This window comes from Trachemys scripta, chromosome 17, assembly GCF_013100865.1.
Source record: "Trachemys scripta elegans isolate TJP31775 chromosome 17, CAS_Tse_1.0, whole genome shotgun sequence".
Classification (NCBI taxonomy): Eukaryota; Metazoa; Chordata; order Testudines; family Emydidae; genus Trachemys; species Trachemys scripta.
This window is the reverse complement of record NC_048314.1, coordinates 26,204,103-26,225,668: the sequence shown is the minus strand read 5'-3', so window position 1 is coordinate 26,225,668 and position 21,566 is coordinate 26,204,103. Positions and strand designations below refer to the sequence as shown.

General features: G+C 42.0%; 1 protein-coding gene across 8 annotated transcripts in view; it reads right to left on the bottom strand.

Moving 5' to 3' along the window:
- The window catches only part of RALGPS1 (Ral GEF with PH domain and SH3 binding motif 1), a 397,330-nt gene that overhangs the window by 21,725 nt on the left and 354,039 nt on the right, over positions 1-21,566 (bottom strand). For all 8 annotated transcript variants that reach the window (XR_004648476.1, XM_034793617.1, XM_034793611.1 and 5 more), the window contains one exon: positions 616-742. Coding sequence is in view for 7 of the 8 variants with exons in the window: in XM_034793617.1 (XP_034649508.1) it covers positions 616-742 (127 nt within the window). In the remaining variant the exon portion in view is untranslated. The remainder of the gene's footprint in view (positions 1-615; positions 743-21,566) is intronic.

Here is a 21,566-nt window from a genome sequence, read left to right as displayed (position 1 = left end):
GCTAATTCATTGCTGAATGATCCTCAGATAACCTAATCAACGGACACTGTGTGACACTGGACAAGTCACATGAGCTCTCTGCCACAGTCCATCCACTTGTAAAATTGGGTAGATGTAGAAACTTTAATTGAAAAGGAGATGCTGTCACTGATCTGAGCTTTCTCAGTAAATGGTAAAGAGGGAGTCTCTCTCTAACCCATACAATTCAGCTAATACAGTGCAGAAAGGCCACAACTTTTCAGAACAGTAGTGGGTGCAAAGAGATTGTAATGTTCCTTGGATGGATCATTGAGATGTTAAAAATCTGTTATGCACATCAGACATTCACACAAATCAAAGCGGATAGTAAAGGAATGACACTGAAGTGAGTATTGCCAACTTTTCCTGGCACTAGCAGGAAGCATGGTATCAGTTAAAACAACAGAAAAGTGTTAAGACGTTTTTCTGGAAAATCCTGAAGCACACAAACTAATGCCTGAATCACTCCTATAGGACTAGAAATGGGAGAGGGGCATAAGAGGAAAACTGTCTGAAATATCTAAGAATTTTCAACTGCTGGATTAATCCCTAACGATGCTTGAACTGACAGAGGCTGAGACAGTGTAGAGCACCCACTTGTTTCCCAGGCTGTGACTCTTCCTGTGTCTTGGTACAGGAGGGGTTGGGAGGCTGGCTGCCACTGAGGCATCAGGACAAGTTGGTCTTCTGCTGAACCTCACAGTTGCTGACACCTCTGATGGACCTAAAAATAGAAAAAAAAATAATGCTGAACTGATGCAAAAAACAGAAATTTCAGGGGCTGGTTTTGGTTGTTTTCTTTGTTTTTGAGAGGGCTCAGAAATCCAGCAGACTTTCAGAAATAAGGTCTCATGATTAAACAGCCACTACTTAAACTGAATTGTTACAGATCTCAAAAGGCAGCTGCATTTATGAAATAGCATCTCTTGCCTACTGGGTTACACCATCTGTTTCTATAAAGGATCCATCCAATTAAAGCAAAATGGAAATGGAAGTCATCCTCAAAACATTCCTGCACATATTTTTAATGACGGACTCCCACAAAAAGTCTTGGCCACTTACAACTGTTGGATTTGCCAACACATAACTTGCACAGCCATAAAGTCAGTTTGTGCTTCAAGGATAAGCAGTAATGTCTAAGAAAACATATGTTCTGAATTTGGTTCGAAACCCCATCCAGCTGTAAACAGTTTGCTCATATTGACTCATAGCATGAATATCTGAGAGAAAGCGGGGACTTTTCACGTAGCTTACAGCCAGACAGATGTGTTATTTCTCAATTATCTGTGATCTTTGGGAATTTAGGAAACTCTCACTGAAAATTATCCTCCTTCTCATTTCCTAGATTTTATCAGGGTCCATAGTCACCATGGTGACTATGCAAGGCTACTCTCATCCCTTCTCCTGAATGCTGTCTGCAAGAGGCTTGCAGCACTCTTGGCCAGGAAGCAGAGAACAACATAGTTAGCAACTTCTTATATCTTTGGAGGTAGGTCACTGCACTTGAGGCTGTTCTTTGTTTCACAGTAAACTGTTTAGTTGTGACTAACACTGGTGACAGATTCTAGAGGGATGGCCTTGGAAACAGGCTGCTCAGCTTGTCCCCAGTTCAGGCAGCAGCAGTGCACAGTATTCCACAGAGAACACTTCTTGAGGGTTTGAGGAGAGCTTAGTATCTGTGGCCTCTCTGCTGAAATTGCTCCTAGGGGGCCAATTGTGATGGAAATTCCGTGATATGAAAAACCATGTCTAACTGACCAAACCTCCCCCTCTCCTCACCCCAAGTTTACAGCTGAGATGTCTTTTTGGTTTGGAGGAAAAACTTCTGGATGCCTGTATGTGCTGGAAATAGATAGGTGCCATCAGCACCCATAGAGAGGAGCTTTGGTTTAAAATGCTTCTAAATTGAGGCAGAAGAACATTCCACTGCATAGTGTAAGAGTTGGGTATGGAGAAAGGCTAATATCAGGAACAGCTGGGCATCTGCCACACAGACCAAACACCATGAACAGGATAGGCATAGAATTTGTTCCACAACAGTTTCTCCTGTTTTGGCCTGAGAGCTCATGGCACAGACTGCAGTGAGTCAAAGAGCAGTTGCTTCCTCAAGAAAGAACAATGCATCCATTAATAAGAGGGAGCTGCTAACTGGAAAAGAGTTGATATTTTAAAATAGATCCAGGACTTCTTACTGTCCAGTCCAGCTGTCAGCCTGGAGTTTTACTTTTTTACTTTAGATAGACCTTGGTGAAAGATTATTTACATTGTAATTTCTCCATACTGTAGGCTCAAAGATGCCATCATGAGCTGTGCCATCAGTAGGAGCAAATTACAATGGCTGCTGCATGTCAGCAATGGGTAAACTGTCTGTTCAGCTTCCCAGGAGCACTCAAGAGCACCTTTTATCTTACTTTTTAGTTGGACAAATAAAGTGCTTAGGGACAAACCAATATTGTGGAAGGAGAGAGATGACATTGGTCCTTATAACCAAAAGAGAGGAAACAAACACTTTAGATGTATCATTTATTAGGTCATCATTTGGTGGGTACACACAAAGAGAGAATTTATCTAATTCTGTCTTTAGCCTTTTTTCCCAATGCTCGTCTGAATAGGTTCTCTGTTGCGTTTGTCCTTGCTACAATGCTGAGTTACCAAAGTTTCTATTTCACTCAACCTCTTGTAGATAATATAAGGGGTTTTAACTTTGGTCAAGGAAATCACTCCCTCAGCATACATTCTATTACAATGTGCATATATGATAGTTCATTACAATTCATCGTTGTTTAACACAAAGATGAATTAAACTTCCTTTTTGGAGATCTAGAAATCAAAAAATATTTTAGTTGTTGCTATAGTGTAGTTTCCAATTTAACAATGCAAGTCACATGATAAAAAAATCATTTACGCATAGTTGCTATACAATAGGATCTCAAAATATAATTAAAAATCTTCTAAAACTCCACAGTTCTGAGGGTCTAAGTTCTTCATAACTTTTCTTTTTGTTCTCATGTGAAAAGTCAGTTAGCTCAAAGCAATTAAATGTCTTAAATTCTGTAGCAATCCACTGTACGAAAAAAAACCCCAAACAACTTTCTCTCAGAAAATGGACAGCAAGGGAAGATTCCGTCCTGAGATAGTCATGAATAAGTCATTGTGAAGTTGATCAAAGTTGTGCACAAATATCTCAGGCAGAATGTGGCTCTAAGTATTTTAAATAACTTATAAGTTCAAGTGCTATGTCTATCAAAACGAGGAGAAAGAGATTACATATCACATTAAATATATTTCATTAAGGGTTTCTTCTGTATAGTCACACTCTTGGAAATAGTACCCTCTTAAGGCAGCAGAGGGTGCAATTCACAAGATCGTGAATAAATAGAAGTCCTTGAACAAAAATATTAAGATTTAAAGTTGCAATGATTATAATTAAGGCTATGATTTCGTCAGGGGTATTTATAGTATAAGTCATGGACAGGTCATGGGCAATAAACAAAAATTCACGGGCCCGTGACCTGTCCATGACTTATACTATAAATACCTCTGACTAAATCATGGGGTGGGGCTCTGCTGGGTGGGTGTGCACTGGGGGGCACGCCGGGGCCAACAGCACCAGCTGCCCAGGGTCTGCTGAGCAGCGGCTACTCCGGCCGCCTGGGGACTGCTGCCAGGGACCGCCAGCACTGGCTGCTCTGGCCGCCTGGGGACTACCAGCACCAGTTGCTGCTGGGGGCCACCAGCAGCGGGCTGCTCTAGCCACCCTAGGGACCGCCAGCAGTGGCTGCTCTGGCTGCCCCAGGGATCGCTGCTTGGCGGTCCCGGGGCCAGCTGCTTAGGGCCGCCAGAGCAGAGGCTAGGGCGGCTGGCCCCATGGCTGCTCCAGCAGCAGCTGGTGTGGCTAGCTGCGGGGCCGCCCAAGCAGCTGGCTGCAGAGCCGCTCCAGCAGCGTCAGGTGTGGCTGTCTCTGGGGCCACCTGAGCAACAGACCCCGGAGCCAGCTACTTGGGAGGCTCTGAGGTCAGCCACACTGGCCACTGCAGAAGTCACGGAGGTTGCGAAATGTCACGGAATTTGTGACTTCCGCAACCTCCGTGACAGACAAGGAGCCCTAATTATAATTCCTTTTAAGGAGACTAAAAGAACTTTCAGATCGAGCAGATATTATGACACTAAAAACTAAACCTGGTTAAAAAAATGGTGAAACCCTTCTTAATGTATACAAGAGGACAGGATAACTCAGATTGGGGATAGGTTATGAAGCCTTTCACCTCTAAAGCATTTGTTCCAATCAGGCTCATGTTGAGGAATAGCTGGCTTGTGCGGGAGGGTGAAAGCAGAAGGGGGATATGGGGCCTTTTACCTTAGGGCACCAGTTCAAATCTGACCATCTGATAGTGACTGACAGTAATTACTATTTCATCTGTCTTGTGAACATAAGAACATAAGAATGGCCATACTGGGTCAGACCAAAGGTCCATCCAGCCCCAATATCCTGTCTGCCAACAGTGGCCAATGCCAGGTGCCCCAGAAGGAGTGAACCTAACAGGTAATGATCAAGTGATCTCTCCCCTGCCATCCATCTCCACCCTCTGACAAACACAGGCTAGGGACACCATTCCTGACCCGTCCTGGCTAATAGCCATTAATGGACTTAACCTCCATGACTTTATCTAGTTCTCTTTTAAACCCTGTTATAGTCCTAGTCTTCACAACCTCCTCAGGCAAGGAGTTCCACAGGTTGACTGTGCGCTGTGTGAAGAAGAACTTCCTTTTATTTGTTTTAAACCTGCTGCTCATTAATTTCATTTGGTGGTCCCTAGTTCTTATATTACACTGCTCTACAGCCAAAATGCTTCTGAAATAAATGTAGTCAAACTTTACTAATTCTGGGTCACTGAGAATGAAAATGATGCTTAAAATTGTTGATTGGCTCTAGTTTTCAAGATATGCTATTGGGTCAGTATATACGACCCTTGACTTGGGAATGGCAGAGAATAAGTGAGTTATAAAGGGAAGGGATCTCAATTTAAACCAGAAATGACTAAAATACATCTTTGACTGGATCTAGGAATAAATCTATGACTGGGTTTGGACAGTACTTGCTTTTTAGGCAAAACAATGAATGATGCAATCTGAAGCTGGTATTGCATCATACAGATATGAATTGCATCATGTTATCCCTAGAAGTCATGAATGATGCAATCATAATGAAGCTTACGTCACTCTGCTGAACAAATTGCCCTATATCAGCTCTAGAAATCATACAGTGTCGTGCTCTCTTATTTGTCAGTGTTTGATTTTGCAAAGGGACACATTTCTGTTTAGCCAAAGTGTGCAGAGATGCCTCGTACTTGTGTGAACAGTGCTGATAACTTCTGCTATGTTTGTGGTGAAGTGACTTTTGCATCACAAAAGCACAGTATAACCACTATGGTTAAGAAAGCCTATCACCTTTATTTTGGCTGCAAAATTGGAGATCAGGACAAGAGGTGGGCCCCACACATATGCTGCGACACTTGTGCAACAAATCTTCGCCAGTGGTTGAACAGGAAAAAGGAAATCTATGCCTTTTGCAGTGCCAATGATTTGGAGAGAGCCAACAGATCATACCAGCAATTGTTACTTCTGCATGGTGCCTCCAGTTGGGAAAGGTGTGTCAAAGAAGAAAAAGTGGACTGTGCATTATCCAAACATTCCATCAGCTATATGCCCAGTACCCCACGGAGAAGGACTGCCGGTTCCTGATGCACCAGAATCATTCTCACTTGAGTCAGACGAGGAAGAGGAAGAGGATGAAACTTCTGGTCCTGAACCATCAATGTCACAGGACCCACATTTTCTCCCATCCTCCTCCTCTGAACCACACCTCATAACACAAGGTGAATTGAATGACCTTGTCAGGAATTTGGAACTACCCAAGAATAAGACAGAGCTGTTGGGCTCCAGACTACAGCAGTGGAATCTCCTGGCAGGTGATGTTAGGGTTTCCATGTTCTGTGACCGTCAAAAGGATCTTGTCCCGTTCTTCTTCATGGAAGGTGATCTTGTAGCCTGCAACAATATTGATGGTGTGATGGCAGCCCTCAACATCGTTCACGATCCAGATGAGTGGAGACTGTTCATTGATTCATCAAAGACGAGTCTTAAAGCTGTTTTACTGCATAATGGCAATGTTTTGCCATCAATTCCAGTTGGTCATGCAGTCCATATGAAGGAAACCTATGACAACATGAAACAACTTTTGAGGTGCATAAACTATGACCAACATCAGTGGCAGCTTTGTGGCGATTTGAAGGTTGTTGGTCTCTTGCTTGGTCTGCAGACTGGATACACAAAGTACTGCTGTTTTCTCTGCGAATGGGATAGTCATGCAAGAGATCCCCACTACATCAAGAAAGATTGGCCACTCCGACAGTCATTGGAGCCTGGGAGGAAAAGTGTTCAGCATCCACCACTTGTTGAATCAAGGAAGATTTCGTTACCACCCTTACACATCAAGCTGGGTCTGATGAAGAACTTTGTCAAGGCCATTGACAAAACACAAGCAGCTTTCAAGTACCTCCGTGGAAAATTTCCAAGGTTAAGTGAACCTAAGATAAAGGAAGGTGCCTTTGTTGGTCCTCAGATTCGTGAACTTCTTCGAGATGATGCATTTGACCATGCACTGCGTGGCAAGGAAAAGACGGCATGGAAAGCCTTCCAGTTAGTGGCAATAAATTTTTTCGGAAACAACAAGGCAGACAACTACAGGTTGTTGGTGGAAAACCTCCTCAAGGCATACAAAAACCTTGGTTGCAACATGTCACTAAAGATACATTTTTTGCACTCTCATCTAGATTTTTTTCCACCGAACTGCGGAGCAGTGAGCGACAAGCACGGCAACAATGGAGAAACGCTATCAGGGCAAATGGAGCTCATCAATGCTTGCAGACTATTGCTGGACAGTGACAAGAGATGCTCCATTTAATGAATACAAGAGACAAGCCAAGAAGCGCCGAGTAGACACTGAATAGGACTAAACTATGTACATAATAGTTTTTTGCCTTTTGTTTCATAATAAATTTTATTTATATAACCCTTTTGCTGATTTTTAAAGTGTTACATAAACAGGACAGGTGAAATATTATCATGTAAAGCAACCATAAACACATGAAAAGACCTAGGTTTACAATTTATGATTAAAACTCTATCTACACAATATACATAGACATAAAATGTAAAAACTTAAATATCTTAGAAACAGTAGCCAATCAGTTGTTTTAATTGTCATATTTGAATTCAGCACATCAAAATACATAATAAATAACACATTTTTATCTCTGAAGCAGACGATTTCTCAAAAATTGTAGACCAGTGTTATGGGAACAAGTAAATAACTTTTCCTTATTCACTTTCTCCACACCACTCATGATTTTATATACCTCTATCATATCCCCCCTTAGTCTCCTCTTGTCCAAGCTGAAAAGTCCTAGCCTCTTTAATCTCTCCTCATATGGGACCCATCCAAACCCCTCATCATTTTAGTCGCCCTTCTCTGAACCTTTTCTAATGCCAGTATAACTTTTTTGAGAGGAGGAGACCACATCTGTAAATAGTATTCAAGATGTGGGCGTACCATGGATTTATATAAGGGCAATAAGATATTCTCCATTTTATTCTCTATCCCCTTTTTAATAATTCCTAACATCCTGTTTGCTTTTTTGGCTGCGCTGCACGCTGAGTGGATGTTTTCAGAGAACTATCCACGATGACTCCAAGATCTCTTTCCTGATTAGTTGTACCTTAATTAGCCCCTATCATATTGTATGTATAGTTGGGATTATTTTTTCCAATGTGCTTTACTTTACATTTATCCACATTAAATTTCATTTGCCATTTTGTTGCCCAATCACTTAGTTTGTGAGATCTTTTTGAAGTTCTTCACTGTCTGCTTTGGTCTTAACTATCTTGAGCAGTTTAGTATCATCTGCAAACTTTGCCACCTCACTGTTTACCCCTTTCTCCAGATCATTTATGAATAAGTTGAATAGGATTGGTGCTAGGACTGATCCTTGGGGAACACCACTAGTTACCCCTCTCCATTCTGAAAATTTACCATTTATTCTATTCCTACCCTTTGTTCCCTGTCTTTTAACCAGTTCTCAATCCATGAAAGGATCTTCCCTCCCATCCCATGACAACTTAATTTACGTAAGAGCCTTTGGTGAGGGACCTTGTCAAAGGCTTTCTGGAAATCTAAGTACACTATGTCCACTGAACCCCCCTGTCCACATGTTTGTTGACCCCTTCAAAGAACTCTGATAGATTAGTAAGACATGATTTCCCTTTACAGAAACCATGTTGACTTTTGCCCAACAATTTATGTTCTTCTATGTGTCTGACAATTTTATACTTTACTATTGTTTCAACTAATTTGCCTGGTACTGATGTTTAGACTTACCGGTCTGTAATTGCCGGGATCACCTCTACAGCCCTTTTTAAATATTGGCGTTACATTAGCTAACTTCCAGTCACTGGGTACAGAAGCTGATTTAAAGGACAGGTTACAAACCATAGTTAATAGTTCCACAATTTCACATGTGAGTTCTTTCAGAACTCTTGGGTGAATGCCATCTGGTGAAATGAGGTTATTGTCTAATTCCAGTTCCTGATGAACCGGTCCGTATCACAACTGATCTCCCTAATGGTAGTATCTGTAATGAGACTACTGAATGAACAGGAAACAAGTTATCCTGAGAGGTAAGACAGGGTGGGGAAGCTTGCATGGCAGCTGCCGGTGCTGTAACTATTCAATGGATGAATAGAGAATTTCAGTCCCCAGCACTAAATTCAGTGAAACTTAAAAGAAAGTAATGCATATTTCATCAAACTGTCCAGGATGCTGAGCAGAGACAGAACCCAGAAAATGCTGTTTCTTCTCCCTACAGGAAATTCCTGCTCTTCTTTTACCATGGGATTGACACCTCGTTAGTAGATTATTTATAGTCTCTTTTGGGGGAAGGCGGGTCAGTAGAAGTGATTCATTTTAAATGAAACCCAAAAACTATTGCTTTTTGTGTTTGCTGTAACTAATAAGGGTCGGAACACTATTACACTACAAGACACATGCTCATATTGGCATGCTTCTTCCTTTATACAGCATGGCTAGAAAGGCAACATTTGAGAATCAAAACACACATATTGACTTGCCTTCTGGTATTTTATTCCATTTGCATACAGAAAAAAATTGGAAACTTCCAAATAAAATCCATAGAAGTCCTGTTATTAATCTCTGCAGTCATTCACAATGTACAGACAATCATGTAATCAAAGTTACAAAGCCAAGATAAGTTAAATTAACTATCAAACAATAGTATAAATTCCCTGTCTGAATATGAATTTTTCTATTATTTATTATTTAGAAGTAATGCTTTGATAGACACTTTCTCCAAACATTAATGGACCCTATTACATTCCATTATTGACATAAATAATTTAAGGATGATCAACTACAAATATCCAGTGAAAGTAATACTGCAGGCCCTGCTTTATTGCCTGCTACAAAAAACTTCTGTAATGAAGATGATTATGAATATCTGTCAAACCAATATGGGTGCTGTTCACTGTACTCTAATCCCTCAAATGTTCAGTCAACTGGAGCTCATTTCAGGATTCCTATACTTGTGTCAAGTACCTGAGTTTCTACTTGTAACTGAATATAGTTAGCATCTAGTAATTTGATCCATTTTTGTCAATCATTCTGATCCTCTACAGACCATAGTCGTTTTACTGCAATGAAACTGTCTGGCGCTTTTTAGTGTATCGGTAAAAGCTACTTATACAGTCCAAGCATTTAGATTAGAAAGTAATGATGGATTGGGAACTTGTTTTTGAGCAGCCTCTTCATTTGATTTGCTTATTTTTCAATACATTATTAGAAATAATTCTTGAAAGGAGAATAGAACATGTTATGAATTAATGTAAAATTGCTACTAATGTTAATGAAATATACATTGAACTTGTAAACAACTACCCTTAGTTTTCATCCATAAATGGCTAGGACCTCCATTTAACATCCTATTTTACAGATGACCTCTCCAGCAGCACAGTACACCCTGGCATAAGGCTGGAGCACTGAGGTCAGTATTGACTTGGAAGAAAAGATATTCCCTACTGAATCACCAACATCAATTTCTGCAGAATCTGGCTTTTTCTTGGATTTTATAGAATAAAATGCATCAGCTCTAAATTGATTCCAAATACAGATTAGTAATGATACATACATACAAATAAACAAACAAACAAAAAACTGAAGGAGTTTACCAAGACATTTCTAAGCTTTTAGGCCAAAATGTTACAAAAACAGCTCATAAAACTTTTATGGCATACAGTTAAAACTTGAACCCAATTTAAACCCAATGCAAATCCATATCTTAAGATGCCCGTTTTGATTCAGCTCCAGAAATCAATGCACCCAGCATTTATTTTATCCAGTACTGTTGTAACACAGGGCTTTGTAACTGGACGAAAATTTCCCCAGGAAAGGTCTGCAACCGTGGATCCATGAATTATTTAGTTAAATCTCACCAGCATTGTATCAATCAACAAAGCTTGGTCTTGTGAATAAAAGTCCGGATCAATGCAGAGCCCAGAAGCTGCACACATTCACTGCACATGTAGATCTGCTCTATATAAATGCATAATGCAGTTTTCTCTCCTTAGACCACTGGTAAAAGCAGCTAAAAAAAATCATATCCACTGTATGACAGCATACCTATACAAAGACACTTTTGAACCTTAACTCCATGAAAACAAAACCAATTTTTCATTGGAAGACTTAAAGTCACTTTGTGTCAGTGAAGGTTAAACCGCTGCTGAATTCAAGCTTTCCAATTTCAACTGTTGGTGTTAGTGCTATTTTAAAAAAATTGCAATTATATTTTTATAATGTGGAAAATATATATTTTGTACTCTTCTTTCCCCCAAAGGAGGAAATATTTGTATTTGCTCCAACTTTCAAAAAATGTCACCTTCAGGCAGACACAAGGCCTGTAACAGTTAATGAAAGTTACAAAAGAATGAAAACAACTGGCTATAATGATGATAATGCTCATGCAACCTATAGCGCTCCAGCTATAATAATGCCTGCACATAGGAGTAAGCTGTCAGACTTGTATGTGAGTATTAAGAGTCTCAGTTCCCTAATGCTGACCACGAGCAGGGCCGGCTCCAGGCACCAGCCGAGCAAGCTCATAATTGGGGCGGAAGATTCTACGGGGCAGCATTCCGCCCAATCCTAGGGCGGCACGGCCACTTTTTTTTGTTTGTTTGTTTACTGAGCCGGCTGCCCTGTAGGGGGCGGCGGTGCGGAGGAAGGGAGTGCCCCGCGGGGAAGCGGGCTGTGCTAGGGTTACCATACGTCCGGTTTTTCCCGGACATGTCCAGCTTTTTGGCAATCAAACCCCCATCCGGGGGGAATTGCCAAAAAGCCGAACATGTCCGGGAAAATGCCGGCCGGGCACTTCCCCTCCCGCGGCTGCTCTGCTCCTCCCCTGACTCTTCGGCTCTGTTTAAGAGCCGAGCACTACGGGCTTTGGGCAGCCCCCCATGCCTCCGGACCCTGCGCCGCTGGAGCCCGGGAGGGGAAGTGCCCGGCCGGGGGCACAGGGTCTGGAGGCATAGGGGCTGCCCAAAGCCCGAGCGCTACCAGTTTCACGGTTTGCCGGGCAGCCTTTAGACCCTGCGTCCCTGGCTGGGCGCTTCCCCTCCCGGGCTCCAGCTGCACTGGGGAAGCACCAGCCGGGGGTGCAGGGTCTGGGGGCTGCCCAGCAAACCATGAAGCCGGTAGCGCTCGGGCAGCCCTTTTCGCGTGGCTGGGAGTGGGAGGGAGGAGGGGGCAGAGTTAGGGTGGGGTTGGGGCGGGGAAGGGGCGGAGTTGGGGCAGGGCAGGGGGTGGGAAATGGGCAGGGCCAGGGCCCCGTGGAGGGTCCTCTTTTTTTATTTGTTAAATATGATAACCCTAGGCTGTGCACTCCGTCTGCCCCAGCCGGTGCCAGGTCTGTAGCAAGCCTTACTAAAGTCTAGGTATACCACATCCACCGCTTCACCCTTATCCACAAGGCTCGTTATCCTATCAAAGAAAGCTATCAGATTGGTTTGACATGATTTGTTCTTCACAAATCCATGCTGGCTGTTCCCTATCATGGATTTGTGAAGAACAAATCATGTCAAACCAATCTGATAGCTTTCTTTGATAGGATAACGAGCCTTGTGGATAAGGGTGAAGCGGTGGATGTGGTATACCTAGACTTTAGTAAGGCATTTGATACGGTCTCGCATGATATTCTTATCGATAAACTAGGCAAATACAAATTAGATGGGGCTACTATAAGGTGGGTGCATAACTGGCTGGATAACCGTACTCAGAGAGTTGTTATTAATGGTTCCCAATCCTGCTGGAAAGGCGTAACGAGTGGGGTACCGCAGGGGTCTGTTTTGGGACCGGCTCTGTTCAATATCTTCATCAACGACTTAGATATTGGCATAGAAAGTACGCTTATTAAGTTTGCGGATGATACCAAACTGGGAGGGATTGCAACTACTTTGGAGGACAGGGTCATAATTCAAAATGATCTGGACAAATTGGAGAAATGGTCTGAGTTAAACAGGATGAAGTTTAACAAAGACAAATGCAAAGTGCTCCACTTAGGAAGGAAAAATCAATTTCACACATACAGAATGGGAAAAGACTGTCTAGGAAGGAGTACGGCAGAAAGGGATCTAGGGGTTATAGTGGACCACAAGCTAAATATGAGACAGTGTGATGCTGTTGCAAAAAAAGCAAACATGATTCTGGGATGCATTAACAGGTGTGTTGTGAGCAAGACACGAGAAGTCATTCTTCCGCTCTACTCTGCTCTGGTTAGGCCTCAGCTGGAGTATTGTGTCCAGTTCTGGGCGCCGCATTTTAAAAAAGATGTGGAGAAATTGGAAAGGGTCCAAAGAAGAGCAACAAGAATGATTAAAGGTCTTGAGAACATGACCTATGAAGGAAGGCTGAAAGAACTGGGTTTGTTTAGTTTGGAAAAGAGAAGACTGAGAGGGGACATGATAGCAGTTTTCAGGTATCTAAAAGGGTGTCATAAGGAGGAGGGAGAGAACTTGTTCACCTTAGCCTCTAAGGATAGAACCAGAAACAATGGGTTTAAACTGCAGCAAGGGAGGTCTAGGTTGGACATTAGGAAAAAGTTCCTAACTGTCAGGGTGGTTAAACACTGGAACAAATTGCCTAGGGAGGTTGTGGAATCTCCGTCTCTGGAGATATTTAAGAGTAGGTTAGATAAATGTCTATCAGGGATGGTCTAGACAGTATTTGGTCCTGCCATGCGGGCAGGGGACTGGACTCGATGACCTCTCGAGGTCCCTTCCAGTCCTATAATCTATGAATCTATAAGCCAGGCAGGGCAGCCCGCGTCCTTCCCTCTCCGCCGACCGGAGCGGCGCAGAGCCCTCCCGGCAGGCAGCGCGGCGGTCGGGGCCGCATGGCAAGCGCCCCGCTGAAGCCCTGGCCGTCCCCCTCCCCCCCACACTTCCCCCACTCCCTCTCCCTTTCCCCCACTAGCCGGGGCACGTCTGCAGAGCAGGTAGTCCCCCAGCACCCTTGCTCCGGCCGCCCCAATTTGTTTTTTGTTTTTGTGTTTGTTTGTTTGTTTGTTTGGGGCGGCAAAAAAGCCAGAGCCGGCCCTGACCATGAGAAATGAATAATTCTTCAGTGGAGCACTCAAGGATTTGGCTGCACAACTCTTATTAATAGTAAAGAGGGGCTTAAGTTACCCTTTGAAAACAGAGTCCATTGGCCCAACTCTTATTTTCATACATGTGGGCGGGTGTTCTTCACAGTGAATTTTGCAATACAACTGCTGATTTTGCATATGCGCAATCAGAGATGAATGCCTATGAATAGAGCCCTATGTGGATATAAAATTTGTATCTGCATCTGATCCATGATCCGCAAATATGGCCTGTGGAGATCCAGATCCAGGGATGGGGAGATAGCTCAGTGGTTTGAGCATTGCCCTGCTAAACCCAGTATTATGAGTTCAATCCTTGAGGGGGCCATTTAGGGAACTGGGGTAAAAATCTGTCTGGGGATTGGTCCTGCTTTGAGCAGGGGTTGGACTAGATGACCTCTTGAGGTCCCTTCCAATCCTATGATTCTATGCAGATATCCCTGGATATAAAGTAGATATCCACAGATTTGCAGGGCTCTATCTCTGAATTTGACATCAAAATCAGTCCATTATTATTATTTATCTGCACTGCAGTAGTGCATAAGCAGTTCCAACCCCATTGTGCTAGGCATTGTAGAAATACATCATAAAGAGATATTTCCCACCAGAAAACGTCAAGGTGCTTTTTTGAAACTGACAACATGGCTGCTTTTCAACATATCGTTTAAGAGCCCTAACAACAGTGCTTCCATAGAAATAACAGTGAATTTCACCATTGACAAGGGGAGCAGAGCAGACTATTGATTTGAATGTGGTACTACCCCAACCTGAAAGAGCTTTTCCGTTTTGCCTAACCTTCAGACATGACTCTTTATGTTATTCTAATCTAGTGATTAGATTACCCTCATGCAGAGGCTTGACCGATATAATTTGTTGCTTCATTCTTCTGAAACAGTTTTTTTTTCCTTCCCTGCAAATTAAAAAAAAGTCTTTGGAATCTTGGGGGAGGGGAGGGAGAAGGGGGAGCAACCAAAAAATCTTGGGTTGGAATTGGGCGGGGGGAGGGGGAAGCAACCCAAAAATATTGGGTTTGGTTGAAAAAAAAAAATCTGTTGCTCAACATTACCCCCAGCAAGAGACTACTCTGTAAAAAGAATAAAGCTCATATAATTTATTAGGTTTTATTTCATAGTGTAGACTGCTATCCCAGACCCTGCTTGGTGTGTTGCAAATGCCTAGCCTTGTTGCTCAAGAGTAAAGTTCCAGTCTCTAAATTCAGTTGAGATCAAGTGATTTTTGGTGCTTTTTTCCATTAAATGAGATCATCTGCTACTGAAAAGTCTCCTATTTATTCTCCTTGGCCCCTATCCTAGTGCATACTGTTACCATGATTGCTATTCTATCATTATGGCTTTCAGGGAGACAAAGCACTTTTAGCAGGATTTTCCAGTCACCTGGCATGGAGAAAGGCAAATTTGGTTTTCATTATTTCTCAACATCATTGTCAAGACTATGCCAACATGTACAAGAAAATAATATATAAAACTATCAAAACATTATTAAAAAAAACTGTTTACATTGTGTAACTTGAGAAACGCAGAAGAATGTGATGAGTGCTGTTTAGAGAACTGTGGCAAGAGCATTTGGAAAAGTTTACCACATATCTTTAATATCCCAGAGGATTATACTGTTTTTTCCTTTGCATAATTTTTCCATGAATAATCTTCCAAATGTTATAACTGAATGTTGCTTTTACAACCTTTTATTAAAACACAGGAACACATACAGTCTCTAGAGTACAAAAAAAAGTTATAGTCCATTAATTTTCTTTTTTAAAAAAATCAACAAATAAACTAGTAAAAAATATACAGAGAGGAGCATGAAAAGTGAGCTATTCAGCATAGGCTCGGATAATAGAAAGAATACCAGAGACTTTTCAGGAAGAGAATTTTCAACTTTCATGCTCCTCTCAGTATATTTTCTACTAATTTATCTGTTGATATTTGTTTTAGGAGAAAATTAATGACTTTTTTTTTTTTTTTACTCTAGAGACTATATGTGTTCACATATGTGTGTGTAAGAAATAAAACTGATATTCACCAACTCTGTTTGCTAAAACTTACTGTTGACATTCAAAGCCACAGGGGCCTAGGAAAAACCTGCCAGTATGAATTTACTGTTTAGTAAGTTTGGGTTACAGTTGAAACTTTCAAATAACATAACTACCTACAAAGCAGACTACAAGTAAGAACTTCAAAGAAGAAATCTATCTGACTGGGAAAAATATCAAAGATGGCACAAGAAGGGTTAAATCTTGAGCTGTAGCTACTGCAAAACATTAGTTTCCCTTGTATTTCAGGAAATACTAAAACACTACCAAATCCTGCTAATATATACAATATACAAAATGTCAGTAAGTTACGCCTGCTGCCTTCTACAGACCAAACTAAGTACAAATTTGTAAAATAAAATGTCATTTTTGGTCAGCCTCATCTTGTCTCGTTTATCCTATAGCTAGCATGTGAACAGTCTATGACACGAAAAGCTAATCAGGCTGCTGCAGACAGCAACCTCAGTGTGAATTTGATGAATTGTAGCATAATTTTTTAATCTTATGTCATGTGTGTTCAGGGAATAAAGAAGGTGCTATTTGCTTTTGCCATAAGATTCCTTTTGTTCTGATAATGGAATTGTTCTGGAGGAATACTGTATAGGATAAAAAGCATAGCAGCTTCAAACCAAAAGTGGTAAATCATTTGGAAACTTCACTATTTTTTCCCCTTTTTAGGTTTAGTAATTGCCATAGAGGATCAGACCACTAGTCCACCTAACCTGGTACTCTTTCTCAGACAGTGGCTAGTCCTATGTACTCCAGAGGAAGGTGCCAGGACTTTGTGCTAATTCAAGTCTTGAGTTTGTTCTAACACATCGAGTTTTGATGTCTCAATCTCTAACATTTCCTCATTTAAAAAAAAAATCTGAAATGAGTAATCTGCCCCTGGGTGAAGTGATTGTCCAGTGACTGGTATATAATGAAGGTTACCCTTATATGCCATCACAAGGCATATGCTTCATTTCTATCCTCTCCATTGACACTAATGTGTTCTTCTGCATCGTCAGCCCATGAAGACTTTGTTGTGACCCTGGCATGGAGGTTTAGGGGTTACTCTGACCTACCCAAGTGTGACCCCAAGACTAGTAGTGGGCAGGAATGTCTCACTCTTCCGTCAGGTCTGTCCACTTCCCAAAATAAGAGTATAGCAGTAGGAATATACTACAAACCACCTGACCAGGAGGGCGATAGTGATTGTGAAATGCTCAGGGAGATTAGAGAGGCTAAGAAAACCCAATAACAATGGGGGATTTCAACTATCCACATATTGACTGGGAACATATCACCTCAGGATGGGATGCAGAGATCAAATTTCTAGACACCATTAATGACTGTTTCTTGGAGCAGTTAATCCTGGAACCCACATGGGGAGAGGCAATTCTTAATTTAGCCTAAGTAGCACTCAGGATCTGGTCCAAGCTGTGCATATAGCTGAATCACTTGGTAATATCAACTATAATGTAATTACATTTAACATCCTCATGGCAGGGGCTAATACAAAATAAACAAAACAACCCACCTCAGTAGCATTTAACTACACAAAAATAAGTAGGCCAGTTAATAGAAATTAAAAGGAACAATCATAAAAGTGTAATGCTTGCAAGCTGCATGGAAACTTTTTAAAAACACCGTAATAGAGGCTCAAACTATATGTCTATTCCTTCCCCTCCTCCCCCCACCCCAAAAAATAAGGACCAAAAATAAACCCACCACCAGAGCTAAACAACAGAGTAAAAGAGACAGTTAGAGACCAAAAGACATCTTTGAAAAATTGGAAGTCAAATCCTGTTGAGGACTATGGAAAGAAACATACATACTCTGGCAAGTCAAATGTAAAAGTATAATTAGGCAGGCCAAAAAAGAATTTGAAGAGCAACTAGCAAAAGACACAAAAACTAACAGCAATTTTTTTAAGTACATCAGAAGCAGGAAGTGTGCCAACCAGTCAGTGGGGCAACTCAACAATTGAGTTGCTAAAGGAGCACTCAAGGAAGACAAGGCCGTTGTGGAAAAGCTAAATTAATTCTTTTTATTGGTCTTCACTGCAGAGGATGTGAGGGAGATTCCCAAACCTGAGCAATTCTTTTTAGGTAACAAATCTGAGGAACTGTCCCAGACTGAGGTGTCAATAGAGGAGGTTTTGGAACAAATTGATAAAAAGTAATAAGTCACCAGGACCAGTTGGTATCCACCCAAAAGTTTTGAAGGAACTCAAAATATGAAATTTCAGAACTACTAACTGTGGTATGTAACCTATTGCTTAAATAAGCCTTTTATCAGATGACTGGCAGATAGCTACAGTAACACCAATTTTTAAAAAAGGCACTAGACACGATCCTGACAATTACAAACCAGTAAGCCTAACTTCAGTACCAGGCAAACTGATTGAAACTATAGTAAAGTACACAATGATTCAGACACATAGATGAACACAATATGTTGAGGAAGAGTCAAGGTGGCTTTTATAAAGGGAAATCATGCCTCACCAATCTACTAGAATTTTTTGAGAGGGTCAACAAACACATGGCCAAGGGTTATCCATTGGATATAGTACTTGGACTTTCACAAAGCCTTTGACAGATCCCTCACCAAAGACTCTTAAGCAAAGTAGGAAGCCATGGGATAAGAGGCAAGGCCAGAGGATCAGTAACTGGTTAAAAGATCGGAAACAAAAGGTAGGAATAAATGCTCAGTTTTTATGGTGGAGAGACGTAAATAGAGGGGACCCTCCAGGGATCTGTATGAGGACCAGTGCTGTTCAACATATTCAACATTGATCTGGAAAAAGAGGTAAACAGTGAAGTGACAAAGTCTGCAGATGATACAAAATTACTCAAGGTATTTAAGTCCAAAGCGGACTGTGAAGAGTTACAAAGGGATCTCACTAAACTGGGAGACTGGGCAACAAAATGGCAGATGGAATTCAGTGTTGATAAATGCAAAGTAATATACATTGGAAAACAATCATAACTATACATAAAAAATGATTGGGCCTAAATTAGTTGTTAGCACTAAAGAGAGAGATCTTGGAGTCATTATGGCTAGTTTGCTGGAAACATCTGCTCAATGTGCAGCAGCAGTCAAAAAAGCTAACAGAATGTTAGGAACCAGTAAGAAAGGGACAGATACACCTCTAGCTCGATATAACGCTGTCCTTGGGAGCCAAAAAATCTTACTGCTTTATAGGTGAAACTGCGTTATATCTAACTTGGTTTGATCCGCTGGAGTGTGCAGCCCCGCCTCCCTGGAGCGCTGCTTTACCGCGTTATATCCAAATTCGTGTTATATCGGGTCGCGTTATATTGGGGTAGAGGTGTAATAAGACAGGAAATATCATAATGACACTATATAAATCCACGATATGCCCACACCTTGAATACTGTGTGCAGTTTTGATCATTCCATCTCAAAGAAGATACATTAGAATTGGAAAAAGTACAGAGAAGGGCAACAAAAATGATTAAGGGTATGGAACAGCTTCCATACAAGGAGAGATTAAAAAGACCGAGACTGTTCAGCTTATAAAAGAGACGATTGAGGGGGGATATGCTAGCGGTCTATAAAATCATGAATGATATGGAGAAAGTGAATAAGGAAGTGTTATTTATCCCTTGACATAACACACAAACTAAGGGGGTCACCCAATGAAATGAACAGGCATCAGGTTTAAAGCAAACATAAGGACATGCTTCTTCACACAACGCAGTCAGCCTGTCGAATTCATTGTCAGGGGATGTTGTGAAGGTCAAAAGTATAACTGGGTTCAAAAAAGAATTAAATAAGTTCATGGAGGATAGATACATCAATGTTTGACTGATATCTGGGGGGTGATTTATACAGTCTCTCTGAATGTGGCCAAAGAGAGGAACCTGTGTTGAGGTAGGAGTGCTTTGGCCTGTAGCAAGTCAAGGTCAGCCCCTATGAATTCCAGGTGCTGCACTGTAGTGAGGATTGATTTCTGGGTATTGATCTGTAAGTCAAGCTCTGTAAAAAAGTCTACTGTGATTTTGGTAACCCATCGAGCCTCTGTGAAGGAGCGGGCTCTGAGGAGGCAATTGTCCAGGTAGGGGTAGATCATGATCCCTTGGGAACATAGGTGAGCAGCCACTAATGAGAGAATCTTGGAATATGCTCTTGGGGCCGATGAAGGCCCAGAAGGGAGTACTCTGTACTAGTAGTGGTCTTATCCTAGAGTAAATCTGAGGAACCGTCTGTGGGAAGGTAGGATTAAGATATGAAAATAGGCATCCTGAAGGTCAAGGGCCAAAAATCAGTCTTCCTGTTCCAATGCTGGAATGATTGTTGCTAGAGTAATCATCTTGAATTTTTGAGCTTTCACAAACCTGTTGCATGCTCTGAGGTCTAGTATGGGTCTCCAACCTCTTTTCCTCTTAGGTATTAGGAAATAGCGAGAGTAAAAGCCTTTGCCCCATAGATATTGCAATACTGACTCTGTGGCTCCTAGCTGGAGGAGGCTATTTCTTGTCATAGTAAACTCTTGTGAGAAGGGTCCCTGAAGAGGGACAGGGATGGGTGTTGCAGAGGGGGAAGGGAGGTAAAATGGGTGGAATACCTATTGTGAATAATTTACAAGAACCATCGGTCTGATGTTTTGCATTCCCAAGTACTGCAGAATGTGGCAAAATGGTAGCCAAATGGGCAAGATAGATTGGTCAGCTGTAGTGGTTGACGGGTGTAATCTGTTGGCACCTTGACCAACACATCAAAATTGGTGTTTGGAGGTGGATGAGTGTGAAGTGGAAGGCTGTGTGCCTGATGGTTTATGCTTGGGGAACTTAGATTTCTTCCTCTGAGGTCTGTAAAAGCATTGGGTTGGATGTTGAGAGGTGCTGGGAAGCCCAAAAGGTGTAACCATGATGCATGTCGCATAACCATCACTGTGAAGATGGACCAGGCTGCAATCTTGACTGCATCAAGGGCAGACTGTAGCGCTATTTTGGCTACCAGTTGTTCTTCCTGTATGATAACTTTGAAGTGGTTGTGCTGTGACTCTGGAAGCTGATCAATAAAGTTGCCAAGTTTTGAGTAGCTGACGTCATACTTTGCCGTTAAGACTTGATAATTGGCTATTTGAAACTGAAGCATGGCTGAGGAATAGGCTTTCCTTCCAAAGAGGTCAATTCCAATCCCTATCATAGAGGGTGGATTGCATTTGGTGCTGACAACTCTGGGAGTTTATCGTGTCCACAACTATGGAGTTGGGGGGAGGGTGAGAAAAAAGAAATTCCATCTCCCGACCCAGAACGTAATATTTTTTATCAGCCTGCTTGCAAGTAGGCATCACTGATGCTGGAGTCTGCCATATGGTTTTGCAGGGTCCAGGAGAGCTTTGTTGATGGGGAGGGCTATTTTAGAGGTTGAAGAAGAGAGTAATATGTCCAGGAGTTTGTGATGGATGTCCTTGACTTCCTCCAAGGGTATCTGTAGTGTATCTGCAACCCTTTATGCCAAGTCTTCGAAAAGCCGGAAATCATTGGCTAGGGATGGTGGTGGGGGCATGACAGCCTCATCTGGGGAGGAGGAGGAGATGTTGGTCCTCAGAGTCACCTCTTCCTCGATTCCATCCTCCTGCTCCTCAGCAATCTCCTCTGGGGGTTCCAAGGTTCTAGACACTGTAGCAGAGCGGGAACCTCTCGGGGGCTCATGAGCGAGGCTGGGAGCTTGAGAAGTCTGAAAGCGATATGCAGTCCATGGTGGTGGGAGCTGCCT